Source organism: Lagenorhynchus albirostris, chromosome 5, assembly GCF_949774975.1.
Source record: "Lagenorhynchus albirostris chromosome 5, mLagAlb1.1, whole genome shotgun sequence".
Lineage (NCBI taxonomy): Eukaryota > Metazoa > Chordata > Mammalia > Artiodactyla > Delphinidae > Lagenorhynchus > Lagenorhynchus albirostris.
Genome location: NC_083099.1, coordinates 63938546 through 63959281, shown reverse-complemented (window position 1 = coordinate 63959281; position 20736 = coordinate 63938546). Strand labels below are relative to the sequence as shown.

The 20736-nt window shown below is 36.5% G+C and overlaps 1 protein-coding gene across 1 annotated transcript in view; it reads right to left on the bottom strand.

The window, feature by feature from the left end:
• Nucleotides 1-19065, bottom strand: part of MAP3K13 (mitogen-activated protein kinase kinase kinase 13) — a 46685-nt gene extending 27620 nt beyond the window's left edge. The window contains exons 1-3 of the mRNA XM_060150220.1: nt 18512-19065; nt 5866-6049; nt 1352-1543 (exon numbers count right to left, since the gene is read on the bottom strand). Of these exons, the coding sequence (XP_060006203.1) occupies nt 1352-1543; nt 5866-6049; nt 18512-18986 (851 nt within the window). The 5' untranslated portion in view covers nt 18987-19065. The remainder of the gene's footprint in view (nt 1-1351; nt 1544-5865; nt 6050-18511) is intronic.
• Nucleotides 19066-20736: the final 1671 nt, after the last annotated feature.

Below are 20736 nucleotides of genomic sequence, written 5' to 3'. Positions count from 1 at the left end.
TTTGCTAAGATCAAAGCAGATGTGATCATGGATATTTTAAAATGTTGTAAACCATGAAAGCACTATGCAAATATGTTTTTGGATAAAGATTAATTCTTCTCTGCTTCTCTAAACAAAAATGTGGTGGGAAATAATGAAAATAATGTTTAAAAATAGGAGCTACACTGAAATATACCATTTAATCAATTCCTTTCCTTCCTTCATGCATTTTGGGGAACTGAATAAACATTCCTTTTGAAGTGGTTATTGGTAGCCAAAGAATCACTTTGAAAACAGGTTACTAAAAACAGCTCTGCTTTTCTTTTCTTTTCTTTCTTTTTTTTTTAAAGGTTTTTTTTTTTTATTATGTGTAACACAGACAAAGTTATTTAAGTCAATACATTTTTATGGAATTTCACACATTCTGATTCTTTCCACTGCCAATCACCTTAGTTCCTCCAAACTCATAATCTTCAAGATAAAATAGCCCTTTCAAAAAGAAGTTATCATGTGAGTCAGCCCACAATTCTTTTAGTTAGGCTTCTTTGATCTCCAATGAAATATGGACACACTTCAAAATTCCCCACCTGTAATCTTCGGGATCCAATTTCCTCAAGCGATTTACTTTAGGACCATGTTTAGGGTCAGGAGATGGATCTGCCTGGTTCTGAATTTGACACCCTCTAAAAATGTATTAGGTTCAAATCATATTCACTCCTAAGCCATCACACCCTAGAACAATACAGATCATTGGGATATGCCAATCTGCTTCTCTTAAATAACCAATTTATATTATTTAATGGGCACTGTGAACCTCGTTACCTTGTTTCCTTCTTTGCTTAGACTCTAGGAAGCTCAAAGCCAAATTCATAAGCCACCTCTAACAACTGTACAGAATCTTATGGCATACATTTTGTGAAGAAGCTTTAGTTAATGTTTTTATTTTCTCTTTGCCTCTGTTTCTTATCCATTTTTATCCTGTTTTATATATTTCTGAAACTCAGTTTTTAAAAAATTGGTTTTCTGGGGGGAACACACTGGGAAAACAACAAGTCAAGCCTTCCAATGGGAAAGTCTGGCATTAATTATCTGAGATGATGGAAAGTGAATACTTTAGTTAATATATTTTGTTTCATAGTTGTACAATTAAAAGGCAACAAAAAGGGAAAACTACTGTCAGGTGCCTGGACATATCTGCCATATAGGTAAGTAGGTTAACAATAATCCCCCAAACATGCAAATAGAGTTATCCACTGTGCTAATTTAAACTGAACTGAAAATATGATGTCCAAAAGCTTCAACTATGGTTGATAAAATTCCATATTTCAAAACAATAAAACAAAATGGCTGAAAAATTAGTTCCAGAACTCACTTAGGTGATTTGAGATCACGATGAATAATTTTATGGAGGTGTAAATAATTCATTCCACTTGCAATTCCTGTGGACCAATCTACTAGCAATCGAGGTGTGATCTTCCTGCCAGCTCGCAAAACCTCATAAAGTTGTCCATGGGCACAGTATTCCATGATGATACAGTAACATGGGGCCTGAGTACAAACACCCCTTTCAAGAAAACACAGACATGTACATGAGTACACACATCCATATAAACATATATGTATACATATTTATATTTTAAGAATATTTAATAAATTTAATAATTAAGACCAGTTCTCTGTCCACATTATTTTAAAAATGCATATAATCTTTCCTGATCCTTAAATTACCATTTAAGTCCCTCTAGTCTACATGTTTCTTCGTTATGGGCATAGACAATTTTAGTTTGTTTTGTTCACTTTAGATATCTATATGCTATGCTATATCGGTGCTTCTTCCGGGGGACCATTCCATTCTAGGACAAAGAGCACCTTTCTCTGAGACTTGTGTAGGCTGGATATTTTAGATTGTTAAGAATAATTTAAATATCTTCCTTTAAAAATTAAATGGAAAGTTTTATATATAGTGTACAGAGAGAATTCAAATAAAATATTGCTATTTTTACTATTTGTTGAATTTCAAATTACTCAAATTTAAGATAACTAGACTGAGGACCAAAAGAATCAATTTTCTATGTTATAGAGTAGCTGAAAAACATTTCTGTTTAGAACAAAAATAATGTTACACAATGTATTATACACCTATGCAGCCTCTATTTTCATCAATTCCTACATCTTCTATGAAGCCTTTCCTGATTATTCCAGTCTAAAAAAAAATCTTTCTCTTCTCTAATTTCTTATGCTACATATTTGTTTTTTATATGCATTTTTTCTCTCCCTATACAGATTATCGGTTCCTTAAAGGAAAAGGTCTTCAAGTACTTTTCTTTCTACCACATAGCTTAGAAGTTCACAGCAAGTCCTTGACAAATATTGTTTAACTTCACCTGCACGTTCTTTGCTGATAAAGCCTTTGCGCAAACAAGTACAGAGGCAAGGAATAGGAGGAAGGGTACTAACACGAAAGAACATCCTCTATTTGTCAGGCATGTTTACATGTTAGTTAGTTGTCTTATTTAATCTGCCTCAAACCATTGTACGATAGATATTATCTTTTCCATTTCTACAGGTAAAGCTCAGTGAGGAAAACTGACTTGTCCTAGGATCATACAACTAATACATGACAGAGCTGGGATTCGAATCCAGTCTGTCTACTTCAAAGCCCATGCTTTTTCCACTTACTATGCTACACTGCCTCCCTTCCAGCTTTTAAAAGTTTGTATAGACAAGCATATTGGGGATGCCTATATTAATACTGTTATCCTATAAAAGTGGGAAAATCATATTAGCTCTACTTCACAGTTTTGTTCTGAGAATCAGAAAAGAGAAGAAAAATTACCATGAGCAATTCTCTGTGTCTTATTTCTTAATGATACGTATGCCTTCCTCCAAAGGAATATCGTTATTCTACCTACAAGACTCCCAGCTAAAGTCCTCAGCCAGCTACCAATTCATGTCCTATCTCTTAGGCTGCCATAAGTGCTGAAAGAATTTAGAGGTTGTGACTTGTGATCATGTGAAAGTCTTATAACAACGGCAGATTATGAATAAGTATAATTAGTTTTTATTTTCCCTGCTTTGATGTGCCTGTCAAATGCCGCAAAGCTATTTCTATTACTCTCCTATCATTTTCTAAGCTCCCCAGAATTCTCATCTTGATTTTTAAAGAAAAAATTTTTTAAGTTTCTATTACTTGACTTTCAGGAAACCTCAGTGGAGCACAAGTATACAGCAACAGACAATTTAATTTTTACTACAGAGAAATAATGAATAAGGGCAGAAATAGTGTAATGTGCTTAAGAATATCAAAACAAATATTTGTTTGAAACTACTCAGCATCTTACTCAAGTATGTTTTAACTTGTCAGACAAATATTGACATAAAGAGCCTAACAGCGATATGTTATACACTTTTCGTCTTTCTTGACTGACAAATGAGAAGCAATCATTCCATCAGCCCTGTACTATGACAAGACTTCTTAGTAGCTATAAATAACAGCTCTATAATCACTTCTAATTGCTACCTTTTCTTCCCTTTGGCACTCAATTCCATTAGGAACAGGCAGGTTGGGTTTTCTTAAAAGATTGCTTAAAAATTGGAAGAAAAAGAGAATATAGTATTCCTTTCTTGCACTTCCCTTCTGTACATGGTTCTTACTAACTTCAAAAGAAGCTGAAAGCACAGAAATCAGTATCCAGAGAAATGTACTAAAATCTAATCATGCCTTCATATCTTCCAGACGGTTCTGAATGATTCATTGGCTAAGCAACACATGGCACAGATGGCTGCAAACATAACACTGCACAATGCCTCAAGAGCATGGTGTAATGGGCCAGGGACACAGTCTCACTATTGTTTTCCATGTAGAGGTAAAGACAATTCAAGCATCTTCAGCCTAAAGAGTTGGACACCAACAGAGCAATACTTATCCATAACGCTGAAAACTCTATATGCAGGTAGGAGGGTCAGAGGGTAAAGCGGGGAAAAGACTCAGAGGAAAAAGGAAGAAACAAAAGAAAGGAAGGAAAAATCAAGCTTCTCGCACTCATCCTCTGAGGACACATTTCTACCTTCAGTAACCAACGACCTCTTGCTAGAAAGCCCTCTTACCTGAGACTCATAGCCTAGTTCACTTTGGGAGGCCAAAAAGCCATGCTCATCTATAGAACATTCAGTGTCTCAAACCTAGCATACCAGTGATTTAAGCTTAAAGTTTAGTTAAATAAAAGGCTCTTCCTTCCATTTATGAGGGTAACCGCACTGCAATGATGATCCTCTCAGTGAAGTAAAATGAATGAAAGTGAGCCTCTGACAGGCTTGTCTGCTTAAAAATAATCCTCCTATTGTCTTGAGAAACTTATCATCTTGGGAAGGATTATAATTGGTCTCGATAGCATTTTGTTTTAGTTTCACATCCTCCTGGCCCTCCTAAGGCAACCAATAATAGAATCACTACAGCAACTGAAATTCTCTCCCATGTCCTCTCCAGGGATGTTCCTTCCACAAGGAAATGAATCCAAGGACTTCATTTAGTATCCCAGTTGAATGCTTCTCTTCTTTTCACACTTCTTTCCCTTTCCAAAGTAAGGGGTCTTGTTTGGGAATCAAAACTCAACCTCAATACACATTTAAACCCATTCGACAAAACTTGTACCCATGATTTCTATTCCTTACTTTGGGGATATATTTCCAATTAGAAATTATTGCATGACATGTTTAGCTTTATAATGAGAGTTTTATTGAGTTTAGCTTTATAATGAGAGTTTTATTGAGCTTTACAATTAGAAATTATTGCATGACATGTTTAGCTTTATAATGAGAGTTTTTAAAGGATTCCTCTTGGGGGCTGGAGGAAGTCCCTCCTAGGTTAGGAAAGGGGAATTTGTAAGTTATTCTACTTTTAGCTATAGGCTTATTGGTCATACTATTTTCCAGAATTGAAATATATATAATATAAAAATATACCAAGAAGCTCTAATTTCTAATCTCTCTTCCTTCCTAAAGGCTTTCTTTCCTGTTCTTCACCTTTCTTCCTCTTAAGCCACTCGTTATTCATTTGTTCAAGCCTAGGGCAAAATTTCAAGGCTGGGAAGAGAAGGAACTCAAGGGAAGAGTACAGGGAGAAGAGATTATACATATTCAGAACTCAGCACTGCCAAGTTTGGTGCCTTCTACAAATTTACCTCTGAATCTTTCTATTTTGCTAGGGATCCCTGTCAATATTATGAAAATAAGGGACTAAACTAGAAAGATATATTCACATACTCTTGAAAACAACCATTTTGTGAAATAAATATAGCATTTAACTTACTATCATCACTAATTCTACTATTATTAGATTTAGAAAGCTGAGTGTTTGGCATTCCTTGAAAATGGATCTGGCAAAACCTGAGGCAGGGAGAAATACTCTGAAGGTACCTGTTATTACAAGTTAATATTTAAGAATGGACACTAATAGAAACTAGTAAGAAAATACATCTCTATTTACAAGGAACTAATTGTTCTCTGATCACTTCACATGTTAGCTTTGTTTTCTTAACTGAATTTTAGGATGTTCAGGTTATCTTGAAGTAGCCTCTGTTGTCCTACTGATAATGACATTGATTCAGCAGATCTGACTGCTTGGCAGGAATCTACCTTCTCCCTCTGTCCCACATACATCCCTTCCAAGAAGTGTGTGCTCTGGCAAAAAGAACTATTAGACTATAAAATCCTTAAAGACATGATTCTAATATAATAGTTCTTTGGTACCCTCCCAAAGCACCTAGCACAGTGCTAAGTCTGTAGAGTGTTCTTAACATGTCTTTCAAAGCAGGAACTTAAATGTATATACTGGGGGAAAGAAAATCTCTCTATTTCTTTAAAAAAAAAAAAAAAGCCTTGACCTACTTGAAAGCGATGATGTTAGGATGCTTCAACTTCCTCAAATGCTTGATATCCGTCTCATTCTGCTCTCTCACTTTCTTGATGGCCACCTCCTCCGCTCGGAACTTGCCCAAGAAGACAGCTCCCTGGGCTCCACTACCCAGCCACTGCAGCTCTGAGATCTCCTCAAATGGCACTTCCCAAGTATCTAGGCACACAAGTGAGAAACAAGCTTAAAGAGATCTCAATGGCCCCTTGTAGAATGCTCAGGGGCCATTCTACAAGGCCACTCTGAAGGGACCAACTTCACCATCACCCAAAATGACCTCTATCCTTTGTCTCTCACCCGGTAACTCTCCAAAATATATAACCTTTCTATGGGTCTTGATACCATAGATAAGATATTCACATGTATTAGTTTGTATCAATTTTTAACCAGTGAAATTCAGCAGATCAGAGATCTCCAATATAATCACCTCTGAACAAAACACATCCTGACACTCCCACAGCCCCACCTCCTCACTTGAAGCTTGCATGTTCAGTCAATTCACCTATCTGTCTCTACATCACCATCCCTACCCCATCACCCATTATGTGTTGCTTTATTCCTCTTTGAATTTCTAGTGCAGGTTCTCAATTAATACTTGCTGAATGAATTTTCAGTGATACTCTCCTAAAGATCTAATGATGTATAATAATTAAATTAGTATATACCTTTTATTTAGCACTTACTATACGCCAGACACTAGCATAATGCTTTAGATCTGTCATGTGTTTAATTCTTACAACAATCCTATAAGTCTGGCCTTACTACGGTTATTTTAAAATGAGAAAACTAAGCCATAGGGTAACCATGCCTTAAGTAACTTAATCAAGGTCACATAATTGGTAAGTGGCAAAACAGGGCCCAGGACTCCAGAACTGGCTTGAATCCAGGGACAGTGTTTTCTCTACTATACCACATTATCTCTCATGAAGTAATTGAGAGAGAGGGTCATTAGTCATAATATATTTACTCATATAGATGCAGTATTTTCAAGTTTCTGTTTTTCTTAAAGTTTAATTTCTTTTTGCACCAAAAATGTAACAGGGGTCATTTCTAAGTGGTGGCATTATTGATGATTCATGTTATGTTGTTTATCCTTTTCTGTATTAAAAATTTTAAACCATAAGCCTATATTACTTTTATTTTTAATTGAAGTATAGTTGATTTACAATATTGTGTTAGTTTCAGCCTATATTACATTTAAAATGAATAAAATGCTATTTAAAATAGATCAAAAACTCAATCAATATGTGCTTTAATCTCATGCAACTTAAAAAGACGACTATAATCCATTGATTATCCTTTTTGCCAGTGCATTATCACTGCACTGGTCAGAAATGAACATCAAAGAGCTAAGAGCCCCACAGAGTGAGGAGAAGATGATGACAATGCTAAAGGTTATGAGAGATTCTTGTCAGATCACCAATCACTTAAAGGCCACTGTTTGCAGAACACTGAACAAAGTAGTGTTGAATCAGCTTTGAAGATATTCTGGTCTTGAAAGCAAATCAACTCACTACTACATCAATGAAGCAAGCGCAGAAAGAGTAGAAGGGAACTACATTTCCCTCTTTTCTAATTTTCTCTAACAGAAAAGAAATTCTGTAGATGCTTAATAAAATGTGGTTTCTCATTACAAAGGTTAAAACATGACCTTTAAAATATAAATACATAGAGCAGAAAAAATTATAGTGAGGGTGATTAAAAGCATCGGTACTTGTCCCATTCTTCTGGTATGAGCAGTATTAAAGGTTTCTGCTCTACTGAAATTGAATAGATGCTATACAAAAACAATCTCTCTACAATACAAATAGCTCATAAATATGAAATCACCAAAGAAACAAGTTTGGGTGGAAACAATAAGTTACAGACGACTGCTTTTACTATCTTTACAGCGTCTAATGACTTTCATCCCTATAGGCTTTTCATGTGGCACATATAGGATACAGGTATTGATGGCACACTTAGTTTTATTCATTAGGGGTCTAGTGAAGAACTAAACACAGTGTCATTTTGACCATTCTGGGGGCTGAATAAAGTACTAGCACTGGATTCTGAGCAAGAACATAACTGGGCAATATTTCTCCAAATAACTCTATAAAAGCCCAAGTTACCCTAATTTTTAATACATAATTACTAAAATTAGACAGTCTTTCGCTGTCTTTTTTTCCTATTTATGCAATCTTTATTTACTGTTAAGTACTAGAAAACAGTAGAAAATACTAGAAAAAGAAAAAGCAGAAAAGCACATATTTTATCTGAAATCCAAGCACATATTGTTTTCATCTTCTTTCAGTCTTTGTTTATATGTATACAGCTATGTCAGAGTTGTATGTGATGTATAATTTTTTCTACTTTTTTCATATATTATGTATTCCCCATGTACTTACAGTTTTTATTATAAGCTTAATAGTTACTTACTGTACCCTCTTACCTTTTTTTGTACTTGTTTCCACTTTTTTGTTTGCTAAGTTAAATTTGATACTTTTTTCTTTCTTTATATTACTTCCTCACGTTCAATCCTGAGATTAAAGAGTATAGTTTCCTGGTTCTTGGTATACATTCCAAGTTGCTATCCAAAAGGATTTTTCTAGTTTTTGCTGACAGTAGCAAAGTATGAGCAAGTCTCTTTTACTACAACTTTGCCAGCAATGAATGTTGCCGATTATTTTTTGGTGCTAATTTAGTTAGGTATAAAATAGTGTTTTATAAGTTCGCACTATTTTAATTGCCAGTGATATAGGATATTTTCTCAACATTTGTTTAATACATCTTCTTTGTATGAATTAGCAAATTTATCCCTTGTCCATTTATTTATTAGGGTCTTGCAGTTCTCATAAGCTCAAAGGAGCTTTCTATTTCTTTGATACATACGAAGAGGCTTTTTACAAAAGCATTTTTCTTTTAATTTTATTATGTTTTGAACAAAATATTTTTATAGCTGCTTGTCATTTGCTTTGCAGTTTCTTCTACTGCCTAATCTATCTTCTAAGAGTGATCTATAGTTGATTTTTAAAATGTTTAACCTTTACATCTGAAGTTTATTTTGTTGTATGGTATGAGAACTGATGCAAATTAATTTTTTTCATAATGTTATTTAGTGATTCAAAAAACAATTTGTTAAATAATCCTTTCTTTTTACCTTTTTTTTTTTTTTCCGGTACGCGGGCCTCTCACTGTTGTGGCCTCTCGCGTTGCGGAGCACAGGCTCCGGACGCGCAGGCTCAGCGGCCGTGGCTCACGGGCCCAGTCACTCCGCGGCATGTGGGATCCTCCCCGACCAGGGCACAAACCCGCGTCCCCTGCATCGGCAGGCAGACTCTCAACCACTGCACCACCAGGGAATCCCTTTACATAATTTTATAATGTTTATATTGTAATTTACTATATATTTTATAAATAATTCCTATTATTTAGTATTTTTATAAAATGAGAAATAAATGAAGTATTAAAATACAAATGATAGGAGGGAGGGACAAGATAGGGGTAGGGGATTAAGAGGCACAAACTACTGTGTATAAAATAAATAAGCTACCAGGATATATTGTACGGCACAAGGAATGTAGCCAATATTATATAATAACATTTTTTTATTCTTCTTTTTTTTAAAGATTTTTTTTTTGATGTGGACCATTTTTAAAGTCTTTATGGAATTTGTTACAATATTGCTTCTGTTTTATGTTTTGTTTTTTTGGCCGCGAGGCATGTGGGATCTTAGTTCTCCGACCAGGGATTGAACCTGTACCCCCTGCATTGGAAGGCGAAGTCTTAACCACTGGACCGTCAGGGAAGTCCCTATAATAACTTTAAATGGAGTATAATCTATAAAAATATTAAATCACTATGTTGTACACCTGAAATTAATATAATATTGTAAATCAACTATACTTCAATTAAAAAATAAATAAAATAGGGCTTCCCTGGTGGCGCAGCGGTTGAGAGTCCGCCTGCCGATGCAGGGGACACGGGTTCGTGCCCCAGTCCGGGAAGATCCCACATGCCGCGGAGCAACTAAGCCCGTGAGCCATGGCCGCTGAGCCTGTGCATCAGGAGCCTGTGCTCTGCAGTGGGAGAGGCCACAACAGTGAGAGGCCCGTGTACCTCAAAATAATAATAATAATAAAAATATAAATAAATAAAATAAAATACAAATGATAAATATATTTGGCACTCAAATACCAAAGGTTGATATTATAATAAATAACAAAAATTTCCTTAACCAACAGTAGCTCACGCCTGTGTTAATTCATCTATGTTCAACCAAATCTTAATTGTCCATGGAAAAATAAAGGGGCCGGCATTGGTAATTCAAGAACACAGAGTGTAAAGTAATACTTCAACCACCTTTCCATCAATTTTTTTTACTAGAACTGACTACCAGAAATAAAATTGATTCATGTGATTTAGTCCTCTCTGTCCAGTTCCAATATCCTGATCGATATCTAGTAGGGAGTCAAGGAACAAGAAAATGGCAGCAAAAAGAACGTTAGCAACAAGGCTATACAAATTGGGGGCCTAGATCACTGAGGAACAAGATAACAAACCTTATAATGATGGAAACTGGCTGTGCTCCCTCCAGGGTTAGTCCCAGACTTTCTGCTGCTTTTACAGCTGTCCCATTGGTACTCTTCCCCAGCTTTTATCTTCTCTCTGATTCATCACTATGACTACTATCTTAATTCCAATATCCACCATGATCCCTAGGACTGAGAAAAAGCCACATGCCCACTCACTTTAACACATAAGTTCTCCTTTGTTTATTCAGACAAGTCTATGACAATACTTGCTTTGAGACTGGGAACTATTTGGCAATAAAAGATTTCACATATTACCTTACGCTTCACTACCAACATACTAAGTGGGAGATGAAGATATCATTAAAAAAAATTTAATCAAGTGAAATTTCCTCATAATACCAAATGCAAGGACACATCTGTTATATGTACTATCCTTTGGTTGACTGTAATCCAGGATTAAAGATTAGCTCCATGATCCCAGAGCTGACAAGAAAAAAACTACACTTAGTTTCAGGCTAGTGAATCTCTTCTACAGCCCACAGCAACACCTGCTCACGATAGGATATCCTGTCATTTGCTGAAGAGCTGGGCAGCTGCCGTACCCTTGTAAGCTTAAACTGACCAAGGATGTGTCTTACTTGCTCCTGAAATAAGCCTTTCTGAAGGTCACATAATCAATCGGAACACAAATTAAATACAAGGTTACAGAACAATAAAGAATTTTAAAGGCTTCTTTTAACAGACATAGGATCTGTCTGTTAGTCTTCTTTATGAGTCTGAACCTCAATGCTGCGTTTGGATCCTGAGACCTCCAAATTGCCACCAAAATAATTATTAGACTGGACAAGTTAAGACCCCAAAAACCAAATGAGTTTATCACATAAGCAGATATTAGTAAGTTTTGTGTCTAAGCAGAGAAGAAGGAACTTCTAAAAAATAATAAATTAAGGGTGGGTGGTTATGGGATGACAAGTGATTTTTATTTTCCTCTTTGGATTTGTCTTTATTCCCAATTTTTAAAATAATAAAACTGTTTAACATAGGAGTCCCCAACCGCTGTGTGACAAGGAACAACTCTTTAATTTCCCTGAAACCTTAAGATAATAGAGGGAAAAAGAGGGTAGAATGTGCAGGGTATGGAGAGAAAACAGACAGACAAAACCTAGGGATTGAGAAAGAATGCTGTGGTTGACAAATCCTGGAAAGTATACCTGGAATGGACAGATTTACAGGTAAATCCCAATATACTTATGGAGAAGGGGTATAGATGGGGAGTCTGGTATTGGTTTAAGAGAAAGTATTTCAGAGTCAATTAAAAAAAAATTGAACTATAGCTGATTTACAATGTTGTGTTGATTTCTGCTGTACAGCAAAGTGATTCAGTTATACATATATATATATATATACAATCTTTTTCATATTCTTTTCCATTATGGTTTATCCCAGGATATTGAATATAATTCCCTGTGCTATATAGTAGGACGGTATTGTTTATCCATTCTATATGTCATAGTTTGCATCTACTAACCCCTAACTCCTAGTCCATCCCTCCCCCACACTCCTCCCCCTTGGCAACCACAAGTCTGTTCTCTATGTCTGTGAGTCTGTTTTTGTCTCGTAAATAGGTTCATTTGTGCCATAGTTTAGGTTCCACATAAAGGTGATATCATATGGTATTTGTCTTTCTCTTTTTTACCTTTTTTTTTTTTTTTTTGCGGCACACGGGCCTCTCACTGCTGCGGCCTCCTCCGTTGCGGAGCACAGGCTCCGGACACGCAGGCCCAGCGGCCATGGCTCACGGGCCCAGCCGCTCAGCGGCATGTGGGATCATCTCGGACCGGGGCACGAACCCGCGTCCTCTGCATCGGCAGGCGGACTCTCAACCACTGTACCACCAGGGAAGCCCCTGTCTTTCTCTTTTTGACTTACTTCACTTAGTATGATAATTTCTAGTTGCATCCATGTTGCTGCAAATGGCATTATTTCATTCTGTTTTATGGCTGAGTAGTATTCCATTATATATGTACCACATCTTCTTTATCCATTCTTCTGTTAGTGGACACTTAGGTTGTTTCCATGTCTTGGCTACTGTGAATAGTACCGCTATGAACATAGGGGTGCATGTATCTTTTTGAATTATAGTTTTGTCTGCATATATACCCAGGAGTAGGATTGCTGGGTCATATGGTAATTCTATTTTTAGTTTTTTGAGGAACCTCCATACTGTTTTCCACAGTGGTTGCACCAACTTACATTCCCACCAACAGTGCAGGAGGGTTCCCTTTTCTCCACACCCTCCCCAGCATTTGTTATTGGTAGACTTTTTGATGATAGCCATTCTGACTGGTGTGAGGTGGTACCTCATTGTAGTTCTGATTTGCATTTCTAAAAGAAAGTATTTCACATCAATAGATGAGTGGAGAAAGACAATGTGGTATATATATATCTACACACACACACACACACACACACACACACCGGAATACTACTCAGCCATAAAAGAGAATGAAATTTTGCCATCTGCAGCAACATGGATGGACTTGGAGGGCATTATGCTAAGTGAAATAAGTCAGACAGAGAAAGACAAATACTGTATGATGTCACTTATATGTGGAATCTAAAAAATACAACAAACTAGTGAATATTAAAAAAAGAGAAGCAGACTCACAGATAAGAATAAACTAGTGGTTACTAGTGGGGAGAGGGGGAAGGGGTAATATAGGGGTGGGGGAGTGGGAGGTAGAAACTACTGGCTGTAAGACAGGCCACAAGGATGTATTGTACAACACGGGGAAGATAGCTAACATTTTGTAATAACTGTAAATGGAGTGTAACCTTTAAAAATTGTGTTAAAAAATAAAATAAAATAATACCTTAAAATAAAATATCAAAAAAAGAAAAAGTATTTCAGAAATAGAAAAAATTGAGTGCATGGAAAAAGTGGCTAATGGCGACTAATGTCACCTGGTAGTTGTGGAAAAGCTGTCAACAGTCTTGACTAAAATATATGAATACATTTTTAAGGGAGGGCTACAGAATCCAATATTCAGTTATAAAATAAATAAAACAGAATATCATTTCTGGTCCATATTATTCCTTTATAAAATTTCTTGATGAAAGAACTCATAACAACTGATCATTTACATAAGGCTGCAAAGATATGTATCAAACGCTTTAAAGCAAAAAATCCTTTGAACCCAGCATTCCTCTTCTAATAATTTATCCTAAGGAGTAATGAAAATATGTGCGAAAATTAAGGAATGGACACGTTCACTGCAGTGTGGCTTATAATCACTGAAAATAGTAAACAAATTGTTAAGCAATAGAAGATTGCACTAGAAGTTATCAATGAATTTGGTAAAGTTGCAGCATACAAAATTAATATACAGAAATATGTTAATTTCTATACACTAACAACTAACCATCAGAAAAGGAAATTAAGAAAATAGTCCCATTTACAATTGTGTCAAAATGAATAAAATAGCAGGAATAAATCTAAGGAGGTAAAGGACCTGTACTCTGAAAACTATAAGACACTGATGAAAGAAATTGAGGACAACACAAACAGATGGAAAGATATACCATGTTCATGGACTGGAAGAATTAATACTGTTAAAATGACCATACTACCCAAGGCAATCTAGGAATTCAATGCAATCCCTGTCAAAACACCCATGGCATTCTTCATAAAAGTAGAACAAATAATTCTAAAATTTGTATGGAAACACAAAATACCCCAAATAGCCAAAACTATCTTGAGAAAGAAGAACAAAGCTGGAGGTATCATGCTCCCTGATTTCAAACTATACTGCAAAGTTACAGTAATCAAAGCAGTATGGTTCTGGCACATAGATCAATGGAACAGAATAGCAAGCCCAGAAATGAAACCATAATTACATGGGCAATTAATCTATGACAAAGGAGGCAAGAATATACAATGGGGAAAAGACAGCCTCTTCAATAAATGGTGTTGGGAAAACTGGACAGCTACATGCAAAAGAATCAAACTGGACTACACCATATACAAAAATAAATTCAAAATGGATTAAAGTCTTAAATGTAAGACCTGAAACCATAAAACTTCTGGAAGAAAAAATAGGCAGTATAGTCTTTGACATCAGTCTTAGCAGTATTTTTTGGATATGTCTCCTCAGGCAAGGGCAACAAAAGCAAAAATAAACAAATGGGACTACATCAAACTAAAAAGCTTTTGCACAGTGAAGGAAACTATCAATGAAATGAAAAGGCAGCTTACTGAATGGGAGATGATATTTATAAATGCTATATCTGATAAGGGGTTAATATCCAAAATATACAAATAACTCATATAGCTCAACATCAAACAAACAACCTGATTAAAAAATGGGTAGGGCTTCCCTGGTGGCGCAGTGGTTGACAGTCCGCCTGCCGATGCAGGGGACATGGGTTTGTGCCCCGGTCCGGGAAGATCCCACATGCCGCGGAGCGGCTGCGCCCATGAGCCATGGCCACTGAGCCTGCATGTCTGGAGCCTGTGCTCTGCAATGGGAGAGGCCACAACAGTGAGAGGCCTGCATACAGCAAAAAAAAAAAAAAAAAAAAAAAAAAAAATGGGTAGAGGATCTGAACAGACATTTATCTAAAGAAGACATACAAATGGCTATCAGGCACATGAAAAGATGCTCCATATCACTAATTATTAGGAAAATGCAAATGAAAACCACAGTGAGATATCACTTCACACCTGCTAGAATGGCTATTATCAAAAAAACAACAAATAACAAGTGTTGGCCAGGACGTAGGGAAACGGGAACCCTTGGGTACTGGTGATGGGAACCCAAATTGGTGCAGCCGCTATGGAAAACAGTATGGAGATACCTCAAAAAACTAAAAATAGACCTATATATAGGACTACCACATGACTCAGCAACTCCACTCCTGGGTATTTATCTAAAGAAAACAAAAACACTCTTTAGAGACCTAAATGTAAGACCAGATACTATGAAACTCCTAGAGGAAAATATGCAGAACACTCTTTGACATAAACTGCAGCAATATTTTTTTTGGATCTGTCTCCTAAAGGAAAGGAAATGAAAACAAAAATAAACAAGTGGGACCTAATTAAACTTAAAAGATTTCACACAGCAAAGGAAATCACTGACAAGACAAAAAGATAACCCACTGAATGGGAGAAAATATTTGCAAATGATATGGCTGATAAGGGATTAATATCCAACATATATAAAGAGCTCATACAACACAACATCAAAAAAACAAACCAGATTAAAAAATGGGGAGAAGAACTAAACAGACATTTTTCCAAAGAGGAAAAGAAAATGGCCAACAGGCATATGAAAAGATGCTCAACATCAGTAATCATCAGGGAAATGAAAATCAAAGCCACAATGAGATATCACCTCACACCTGTCAGAAGGAATGGCTATCATCAAAAAGAACACAACAAATGTCGGCGAGGATGTGAAAAAAGGGAACCCTTGTTCACTGTTAGTGGGAATGTAAACTGGTGCAGCCACTGTGGAAAACAGTATGGAGGTGTCTCAAAAAACTAAAAATAGAACTACCATATGACTCAGCAATTCCACTCCTGTGTATATATCAGAAAAAACCAAAAACACTAATTTGAAAAGATACATGCACCCCAATGTTCATAGCAGCATTATTTACAATTGCCAAGATATGGAAACAACCTAAGTGTCCATCAACAGATGAGTGGACAAGATTGGATACACAGACACACAGACGCACACACAGACACACACACAGACACACACACACAGACACACACACACACACACACACACACACAATGGAATACTATTCAGCCATAAAAAAGAACGAAATTTTGCCATTTGCGGCAAATGGATGGATATGGAGGGCATTATGCTAGTGAAATAAGTTAGAGAAAGACAAATACTGTAGAATATCACTTATATGTGGAATCTAAAAAATATAACAAACTAGTGAATATAACAAAAAAGCAGACTCACAGATATAGAGAACAAACCAGTGGTTACCAGTGGGGAGGGAGGGAGGGGCGGGAGAATGGGAGGTACAAACTACTCAGTGTAAGATAGGCTCAAGGATGTAATGTACAACATGGGGAATACGACCAAAATTCTCTAATAACTGTAAATGGAAAGCAATCTTTAAAAATTGTATAAAAAATAAAAAATTTTAAAAAACCAAAAAAAAACCCCACTCTTTAGAAAAGATATCTGCACGCTTACATTAACTGCAGCATTATTAACAATAGCCAAGATATGGAAGCAATCTAAGTACCCATCGGTAGATGAATGGACAAAAAAGGTGTGGTGTACACACACATACACACACAATGGAATATTACTCAGCCATAAAAAAGAATGAAATCTTGCCATTTGTGACAGCATGGACAGACCTAGAGGACACTAAGCTAAGTGAAATAAGTCAGATAGAGAAAGACAAATACTATATGATTTCACTTAAATGTGTAATCTAAAAAACAAAACAAATGAACAAACACAATATAACAGAAACAGAGTCATAGATACAGAGAACAGACAGGTGGTTGTCAGAGGGAAGGAGGGAGGGGGGAGGGGAGAAGTAGGTGAGGGAGATTAAGAGGTACAAACTTTTAGTACAAAATAAATGAGTCAAGGGTATGAAATGTACAGTGTGGGGAATATAGTCAATAATTATGTAACATCTTTGTATGGTGACAGACAGTAACTAATCATGGTGATGATTTTGAAATGTACAGAAATGTCAAATCACTATGTTGCGTACCAGGAACTAATATAGTGTTGTAGGTCAATTATACTTCAAAAATAAACTCACAAAAAAAGAGATCAGATTTGTGGTTATCAGAGGTGGCGAGTAGGGGAGGGGGAATTGGATGAAGGCAGTCAGAAGGTACAAACTTCCAGTTATAAGATAAGTAAGTACTAGGGATGTGGTGTACAACTTGATAAATATAATGAACACTGTTTATGTTAATGCATGAAAGTTGTTAAGACAGTAAACCCTAAGAGTTCTCATTACAAGGAAAAAAACAGGATTACTTAATTACAATTACTTAAACTGTGTATGTTAACACAATTTAATATTATGCAGCTATTAAGAATGATGCTGAAAAAGTATATTTCATGATACAGGAAATGTTCACAGTATGAAGTAAAAAAGTGTTACAGAACAGCATCACTTTTTTAAGCACACGTACACACATGTATAGACTAACATATACCAAAAACACTAATGGTGGTTATTGTCAGGAGATGGGAGAATCATAGATTATTTTATTTTTTTGGGGGGAACTTACTTGTATGTTCCAAAATTTCTATATATATTACTTTTGTTCTCAGGAAAAAATTGTTTCAACAATATAAATGAAGTTATGAAGGACACTAGTGCCATGTGTTCTCTTTACTTCAAAAGCATAAGGCTTGAATTGGAGTATATGAATATACATACTACACAATGATGGGAGTTAAATTTTTACTTTTTAAAAAGCTGTGGGATCTCGAAATAATAATGTTTCTCAAGAATGGTTAGATATTTTGTTCTTTCCTCAAAATGTGAGCTTTCCGTGCCTGACTGTAAGATAAAAAAATTCCTTTTTACTACTACCTAAGGCAGGCCTGCAATCTTCAGGGGCAGTACCATGTGGCTTCCATCTGGTTTTGAATTAGTCCAGTGACCATCAGACTTTTTGACTGTAAAAACTGTCAATAAAATGTTTGAATATGCACTCACTATGTAATTTATTTATAAATTATATATCTGTAAAACTTTATTAAAATACCAAATATATATGAAAACATGCATGAAAATAGAAATTTAAAATGATGAGATAAAAGGAACAGAAGCTCTAACATCTTCTTCTTCACAATGTCATGGATTGTCTTATATGTACTCTACTCTGGACACCACTGGACTGTACAACCACAAAAGGTGGGCTTCGACCAAAAAAGACCAACCATATGTCAATCTGTTCCATTCAGAAGGTCTATAGGAAATTGATATGGGGTATTCTTCTGGCACTAGGTCTTTAATTTATCAAAGGTTATGCAGTTAATGGTGGTAGTGCGTTTACACAGGAAATATCTTCCAGGTACATACTCTAGCTTACCTTGCTGCTGCAATTTGTAATCAGTGGAATATGCCTTCCCAATGATATTCCATACAGGCCTTAAGCATCCAAACAGTCCTTCAAGAAACCCACCACTGCCGCTGCCCGACCTGCTGAACTGAATCTTGATGTCTTCAGTTCCACTTGTGCCCTCTCCATCCACAGTGTTGCTGTTCCCGTGAGACATGGCCATCTCTGATTCATCTTGTTCCCTTAGCTGAAGAACGCTGTTCTCAAACTGGTCCCTGGAATCCTCGCTTACGCTTGTCAACACTGTTGTGGTGATGGGGCTGTTCATGCCCTCATTTAGCTCTGTTTGCACCACCCCCTTTTCCTGCTGGTCCTTAAGAAGCTTGGGTGAAGGGTGGCTTCGCATAGGTGCGATGTCATCTTGTAGTCCATTGAAGGTTTTGTTTTCACTCAAAGGCAAGTGTGGGGAAGGGGAGCAGCTCAGGTGCTCCTGAGGGTTGGCCATCGTGCCATGAGTGTGCCCAGGGTCCTGAGATGACACTCAGAGGATCATTAGAAAAGAGTTCTGATGTAAGAGGGGGCTTCAGAACCTGGGGAAAACAGGAGGAGGTCGTGAGATCACCCTTTCTTTAGTCATCCACACCACTACACTTCCGTTTATAATAATAAAAACATTGAAACAAGGGGGATTGATTATAAACAGTGGTGTTCATCCATATGAAGGAATACTGTGCAGCAGTTAAAAATCGTGTTGTAGAAGAGTATTTACTAACATGAGAAAATGTTCATGACATATTAATATAAAAAATAGGTTAGAAAAATATATACAATGTAAGCCATTAAAATTTTTATTATTTAAAAGGATACACAAACACATATACAAGAAAAAAAGACTGGAAGGATACATCCAAAGAATTAACAACAGTTAATTCTAGGTGGTTAGATTTGGGAGGGATTTATGTTGTGTTTTTCGAGATATTCTAAGTATTTTGCATTAATATGTTTCTATAGACTGAATGGTTGTGTCCCCCCAAAATTTACATGTTGAAACTCATTTGTGATGCTGTTTGGAGGTGGGGGCCTTTGGGATGTGATTAGGTCATGATGGTGGAGCCTTCATGAATGGGATTAGTGCCTTATAAAAAAGACCCCGGAGAACTCCCTTCCCTCTTCTTCCATTTGAGGACACAGTGAGAAGATGGCTGTCTATGAACCAGGAAGCAGGCCCTCACCAGATTATCAAATCTGTGAGTGCTTTGATCTTGGATATCTCAGCTCAGCCTCCAAAAAACTGTCAGAAGTAAAAATGTTTGTTGTCTGAGCCATCTAGTCTGTGGTATTTTTGTTATAGCAGCCTGAACAGACTAAGAAATATATATATTATATTTATAATCAGAAAAAAATTGTTTCCCTTCCCAAAGGTATAAATATATTTTTGTTAGAAACTACATTCTGAGTTATTATAAGTCACTGCTGATATCTTCTGTTTGCTTTAGTGTCTTGTCCACTGGCACCTTGCTTTACTTTCTAAGGCATTCATTAAGGTATGTAGATAAATGTCTTGTGTATGTGACAGATAAATTCCTAAGACGTAAATTTTGTTTTACTGTACTGCACCAAATCTGGAGCAATGTGACCAAGCCGCAGCTCTTTAAACTTATTCTTTGCTTCTGATCTGTCCATTAGCACCAATTTCTCAGAGCCACCTACCCCCTGAAAATAAAGACATAGAATTGTTCTAGATTCACCAGATCATGCAAAATCAATCTTAAACTTATTCAATGTATGTCTCTTATCAGAAATTTACTTTCTTTGCAAATCCCTATATAATAGCCCTTCCTTCTTTCACTCTGTATTAAGCAACAAGGATGTGCTAGAGGCCACGGGATAAAGATGATCTCGCAGAGGGGGCAAAAGACAGACCAACAAAGATTGACTGTACACTGCTTAACCAAGTGCTCTGGGAGCACAGAAGAGGGAGGGATAGTTTCAGGGATAGCTGCCCAAAGGTGGTAACTATTGATCTGTTTGAAGGAAGTGTAGAAATTCATCGGGCAGGCAGGAAAGGAGTGAGTGAAAGAAGAGGAAGAGGGTACTACAGGTTTGGAGAAAGTGTGAACGAGGGCATGGAGGGATGAAAATATGGAACAGATGAGATATCTTAGTGGCTGGAATGTAGGTTATATGTATATATACAGAGAAAGATAGGAATTGGAGAGAGTCAGGGGCTAGATTGTAAGTATGCTAGGCTAAGA